General features: G+C 38.1%; 1 protein-coding gene across 3 annotated transcripts in view; it reads right to left on the bottom strand.

Moving 5' to 3' along the window:
- Positions 1-3,133: 3,133 nt before the first annotated feature.
- Positions 3,134-6,439, bottom strand: part of KDM1B (lysine demethylase 1B) — a 28,503-nt gene continuing 25,197 nt past the window's right edge. For all 3 annotated transcript variants that reach the window (XM_071804615.1, XM_065830074.2, XM_071804616.1), the window contains one exon: positions 3,134-5,891. In XM_071804615.1, coding sequence (XP_071660716.1) covers positions 5,808-5,891 — 84 coding nt within the window. In that variant the 3' untranslated portion in view covers positions 3,134-5,807. The remainder of the gene's footprint in view (positions 5,892-6,439) is intronic.

The raw sequence follows: 6,439 nt of genomic DNA, 5'->3' as shown, positions 1-6,439 counted from the left end.
TGGACCCAGTAGGAGAAGGAAGATGGAGAGGGCTGAGTGGGCAAAAAGGGACAATTAGACATTTTAAGTGAAGAAAGTTTGTGTGTTGCTAGGAAAAGAACTGATTTGTGTGGTAACCCATGGTATACTGGTCAGGTATGTCTAACCGAGACAAAATGAGGGAGAGGCAACTTGAAGTGGCATCCCACATTTTCCAGAAGCTCTCAACTAATAGCTTTCTTGGACCCGAGAAGGCTGCTTACAGCATCTGTGTTCTTTCCGCATTATGCTGTTACAAGGCACATGACAAAGCAAGAATCTATGAATGTCTGCGTCTAGATTAGCCACTGCTAAACTGGACTTAAAAATAGCCCTTTTGGAGTGCAGTGCTTAATCTGGTCAAATAATGCCCCTGGCAGTCAGCATGGTGATTCCAATAAGGTTTATTAGCTCTGTTGCTGTTTTGGAGAGAGGGTAGCTCATGACCAGTTGGGTAGATACAATTATTCCTTTTTCTAAATCAGAAAGTTGATTATAAACAAGTAGCTTTGCCTAAGCTAAATGAAAGCATGCCTGAGATGACTTCTGGTAGCGGTTGTTATTTTAGTTTCCATTATTTTGTGAGAATGGTGGAAAATCTGTAAGGCACCAGGATACTTACTGCCTGAAAACATGCAATAAGAAATTTAGTAAAATCAATGTTTCACTTGCAGAAAAAAAATTAAGCAGCATCTTAAATGCTGACAAGTGTGATATCTTCCTTTTTGAAAGAAATGTCTCTTCTGCCTCTGAATTTGGAAATATTCATTAAGGCAGGTATCTGAAAGCTGTAGGTCTAAAAGTTTATTCATGTTGACCTTGACTTTCAGGAGAAATGGGCTGACAGGAATGGCCTAAAGGTCTGCAAAAGCAAATGCAGCATCCTGCTTTTGGGATGGAGTAACCCCATTCAACAGTGCAGGAGGGAACATTGGTTTCTTTTTAAGCAGCTTTGCAGAAAAGCACCTGGGTAGAGGCAGATGGTTCTTGCAGACAAGAAGTGGAACCCAGTTCAGTGGTGTGCCCTTGTGATAAGGAACACAGACAGCACACAGGGCTGTTGCAGCAAGCGTGTAGCCAAGCAGGTTGAGGGAAGGGATGATTACGCCCCAGTCAGCGCTTGTGAGCCCGCCTCAGGAGGGCCGTGTCCAGCTTTGGGCTCGCTGGTGCCAAACAGGCATGGACATAGCAGACTGAGTCCAGTGCAGGGCCACCAGGATGGCCAGGGGGCTGGAGCACAGGATGTAGGAGAGGAGACAGGGAGCTGGGCTTATTCAGCTTTAATGGATCAAGGGGATGGTACTGCAGTCTGCAACTACCACATGGGAGAGCAGGGGCAAGGCAGAGCCAGGGTCTACTTGGAGGGTGCATACTGAGGGGGTGGGAGGCGACAGGCACAAGGTGCCACTAGGGAAATTGCAATTACACGTTAGGGGAAGAAAAGCTTCGCTGTGACAGCAGTCACAGAAATGGAGCCTGGAGCAGCTGTGGCATCTGTGTTGTTGGAGGTGTTCAGAACTCAACTGGCAGGGCCCCAAGCAACCTGTTCCATGTTGGCCCTGTTCCAAGGGGCAGCTTAAACCAGATGATCTCCAGAGATGCAGAGGATAAGAGGATGGCAATATTATATAACTTGCCCTGCTTTTTCATCTGACCTTGTTTACTGAACTGCACTTGGTCACAGACTTGCCACTTCACTTTTATTTCTGATCTAAGTTTTAGACAGCTGGGCTAAAAGGAAAAAAAAAAAAAAAAAAATCCCCCACACCACCTATCTTTTCGAAGGATTGTCATTCCTTGGGGGAGCATGACAAAATTTACTGATTTTTTAAAAGCAGCTTTAGTATTTTGTTTCCCTTTTAAAGATAGTTATTCTTAGAATGAAGTTAACATTTTTCAAGACTGGTGTGAAATGTAACAAAAATAATTTCCAGCAAAGAGTTAGTCAGCATTAGAAGAAAGCATGTCCTGAGGATACAAACTTTGAACTTCTATTTGAGTATGACAGCATTTGGGGAATGTTATGAATCTGCCACACAATAATCTTTTCACTGTGTCAGACCTATGTGTCTTACTGGTTGAAATAAGTTTCAAAGGGAGTAGGATTTTTTTTTTTTTTTTTTTTTTTTTCCTGTTAATTTGCCTGCACTGGAACTGTTGTGCTTTCACCTCTGCCAGCAACTAAGTACTTGCTCTTAACCCCTTAGTGGCAGGGGGAGGAGAATTGGAAAAAAACAAAAACTCCACAACACCATAAAACTCCTGGGTTGGGATGAAAACAGTTAACAGGATAAGGGAAGAGATGATAAGCAACAACAATTAAAAATAATATACAGAGCAAGGAAGGCACAATGCAACTGCTCCCGCCCTGCTGATGCCCAGCCTCCTCCTAAACAGCAATCCCCCCCAGCCTGGCCAGCTCCCCCGGTTATATACTGAGTGTGACATCATGGGGTAGTGAATATCCCTTTGCCTGGTCTTGGTCAGCTCTGTCCTGGTTGTGTCCCCTCCCAGCTTCCTGGGAAAATTAACTCTATCCCAGCTGAAACCAGTACATAGACTTACACTAAATGAACATCCAAACCACCATTCAAGAAGAACAAGGTTGATAAGTAGTCTTGGAATTTGTCATTGTTTATATTTGAAGTGGTTTATGTATATCACCAGGCTTGCCCATTATTACAGTGACCCGTGTTAGCAGAAACCTTTCAGGACCACGATCCTAAGAAGTGTTCATATTAAAACTATTCAGTAAAAAGCATTAAGGGGTTCTCTGGTGATTTTTCTGGCTATTTTAAAATTATGGGTAGTGCTTCTAAACAATTATCATTTTATCTTAAATTTCCTCTGGCTAAGGAAAATAAGCTGATAAAGCACTTAAGAATTGCTTTGTAAACCTTTGAGGCAAAAGACACTGACTATTATGGTATTGTTCAAAAAACAGCAAAGTGAGTATGTAGAGCTGCACTACTGAGGAATTGTCTAGCTGTAGGAATATACTAAAATGAAATCTTAATATTGAAGGTAACAAAAAGAAGTAGGCTTAGCCACTTGTCAAATTTAAAGGGGAAAAAAATCAAAGAGAAAAACCAACAACAAAAACAACCCACAGTCATCCTGTTGATACTTTCCAGTTTTATTCTGCTGCCATAAAATAGTCACACAGAAGAGCTGAAGTGTAACGGATCATGCTCTGCATTCAAATATTTTTGATAACATTTAAACAAATCTACTCCAAACATTTCCCAGTTCTTTATTTGCAGGGAATAAATTAAACACAAAAGAAAAAACACATACATGCTTGAAATAAATTTTAACATCGGTATTCAAAAAAATTTGGGGAACATTAAAGAATGAAGTCTCAGAACCAGCCTGATGTTATACATTTCAAATGAATGTAAGTTAAATTGGAACATACTTTTTTTAATTTACTCCTCGAACTTAAGTGTAGCACAACACAGTTTAAGTGCCTTGGCACCAAAATAATATACAAATAATTAATAGACTAGGCCATTGCTAAATTTATCATTTGTTGTCCTTTTTTAATGCTATAAGAAGTGTGCAGCAGCTAAAGCCCAAAGTGACAGTATTTGTTCATGTCCATCTCTGTTCTCTGGAATATGGCATTTATCTGCCTGCAAAGTTGTAGATAGACTCAAAACCCCAAGGACAAATTAACAGGATGGAAGCATATGTCCAAAAATCAAGCACGTTCACACAACCTTTGGACTGCAGAAATGGATGCCGGGCACAACTTCCTAGACAGTTCCTGCCTACAATGGGATGTGTTTACAAATGTTGTTATTAAGCTGACTGGAGTTTTGACCAAGGTCAGCTGAAGCAGCCATTGAATATAATGTTTTTGGCTTGTAGTAATAAGCTTTTTTCCCCCACCTTCAGAAGCTCTTCTCCTAATAATTTTGTCACATGCAGCTCTCAATCTTTCCTAGTTTTGCTATAAGTTGGCCTGCAATATATGAAATTAACAAAGTGCAAATGATTACCAAAAGCAAAATCTGATGTCTGATTATCTTTTATCATCAGAGGATTTTGTCTTGCTTCTTATAGCTTTTAAATTACAATTTAATACTTGGAAATACTTTAAAACTGTACATACTAGCCTTTATGTAGAAGAAAATTATGAACAGTTACACTTTTCCTATTAAGTCATATAATTCAGCTTTAAGAAGCAGAACAGAATATATATCTGAAAAACATCTAGTTATATAAACATCTTCACCTTGTAAATTAGAGATTAAATAAAGGTATTTAACAATATCATAGCTACTCTAAAACCAAAATATTAGGTATTTGAAAAGAACTGTGTTTACTCAGTAGGATTTTTCATAAGTTTGCTTGGTTTTTGCTTTTGTTTTTCCAAGGATATAGCTTTATGGAAATAAGAACTGTAACTAAAACAAAAAAAGAAGTTTGCTGTGTCATTCTTAAATGAAGATATAAAAAAAAAAAAGAGGCTATGCATGAGAATGAGGGAGGAAAAGAATAAGTGCTTGCTTTCCTTCCAGATATCATGAGGTCTACGCAGTAAAGTTATAGGGAAGGTGTAGGGGAAGATATTTAAAAGTTGGTTTTAATTTTTCTTTCATTAAGACTTTCAGTGGAACAGTACTACAACAGCTATCTTGGTTGTGTCTGTCTTATTTCTACTGAAAAATATTTTCTTCCCTGTCCCATGGAAAAGCTATTAGAGAGATGCTTAGCCCTTACTGAATTACTCCCACAAGTTTTAATAGTAAAAGGGAAAAAAAAGCCTCCAAGTGAAAGTGCAAGCTACCTTGTTTCAGCCCTTCATAAAAGTTAATATTTTTCCTCATTCATCTTCACTTATTTTTTTAAATATAAAAGCTGAATGAGCTGTTAGGAACTTACAGTCCTTCACCCCCGCTGTGCTCTCATATCAGTAGATAGTTCCTCTACTCAGCCCACATGAATTTGGAAGTTTGTTTTCAAAATAATCATAGAAATATAGTATCAGAAGCACTAAGCAAATCTAAACTTAGCCTATTATTGTAAGAAGAATTTATCTGAATAAGTAGCAGAGAGAATATTTCAAAGTTTTTTAAAGTAATGTAAAAGTTAATTTTTCAAGTTTTTCTTAGCTACAATAACCTTTCTATGATTGCACTGTAAACTGTTCCAGCAGTCTGATTTAAAGGAACAAACTTGATATTCCAAAGCCCTCTTAGTGGAGGCTAAGAATATGAAAAATATTCTAGAAAAGGTTATTGATTGCAAGTGGAAAGAGTGATAGTTGAGTTCCTTCCTACAATAATTCTAGAATTTGTCTAGGCTATTCAGGCTTTTAGGAGCAAGTTTGAACTCCTATGAGCATCATCAACCTGAGAATCACAGTTAGTGGAAAATTCCCATCATCATTACTAACTGCCAGCATTTTTAATGCTGTATATTAACTTAGTTTTGTTTTAATTTGACCTCCTGAAATGAAGGTTTACAAGAGTATGACTTGAGCCATAAAGAAGAGGACTCTCAACACTAAATTCCACTAGTTAAGCTGTAGCCAGGGTCTCCAATGTCACTCTTGCTAGTCACACCTTAGCTGGAAAAAAACCCCCAACAATACGTGTCATCAGGGTTTAAAGAGGGGTAGGGCAGAAAGAGGGAAAAGGAAGATGAAGATTTTATCTTCAGGTACCATATACTACTATTTAAGTACCACTTCGGAAAAAGGCAGCAAATAGGAAACATGAAGATAGTTTTACCCACAGAAAACAATTAAAAATATATCTATAAACACAAAATTTCAGTACTCAAAATGCTGCTATTTTGCTTGCTTCTCGAACTCCGCTCAAGTAAGCTCCTGTAACGGTCTGAGGAAAGTGCCTATTTGTGGCCTGTATTGGGAAAAAAAAAAAAAAAAAAAGAATTGTTTCTTAAACTATTAGGTAGAATTTCAGTTTATAAGATCAGTTTTGATTTCCTTAAGCATATACCAGCATTTTTCAAAGCCATGGAAAACTTGGAAAGATACTAGGAGGAAATACTTATGATTTTTAGCAACTTCAACATTTGTAAGCAAGTCAGCTAGCAAAATTAGTAGTCTGTTTTGTCATCTGTGCTTTAGTGGAGGCAGGTAAGTTCCAGTATGGAATGCAGCTATACCATCAGCAGCATGCATTTGTTATGTTACCCACCAGTGGAGTCACAGAAAGATAATCTGACTAAAACCACAAGTGGATTGTAGAGTCTTGTCATGTTCTGCACTTAATGGTTACGCAGTTCACTCCTGACCTGAAATATCTGGCAGACTTTCCATGCCCAATACTAATATGAATAAAGAGGGTTCTGTGTCAGAATCAAGAAACATTAGCATATTTGTGGAAAAAAAAAATTTACATGCTACCTGTAGATTAGAATCATGGCATCATTTCAGTTGGAAGAG

The sequence above is a fragment of the Patagioenas fasciata genome, chromosome 2, assembly GCF_037038585.1.
Source record: "Patagioenas fasciata isolate bPatFas1 chromosome 2, bPatFas1.hap1, whole genome shotgun sequence".
Lineage (NCBI taxonomy): Eukaryota > Metazoa > Chordata > Aves > Columbiformes > Columbidae > Patagioenas > Patagioenas fasciata.
Note: the sequence above shows the minus strand (reverse complement) of the source record. Positions and strands in the feature narration are given on the sequence as shown.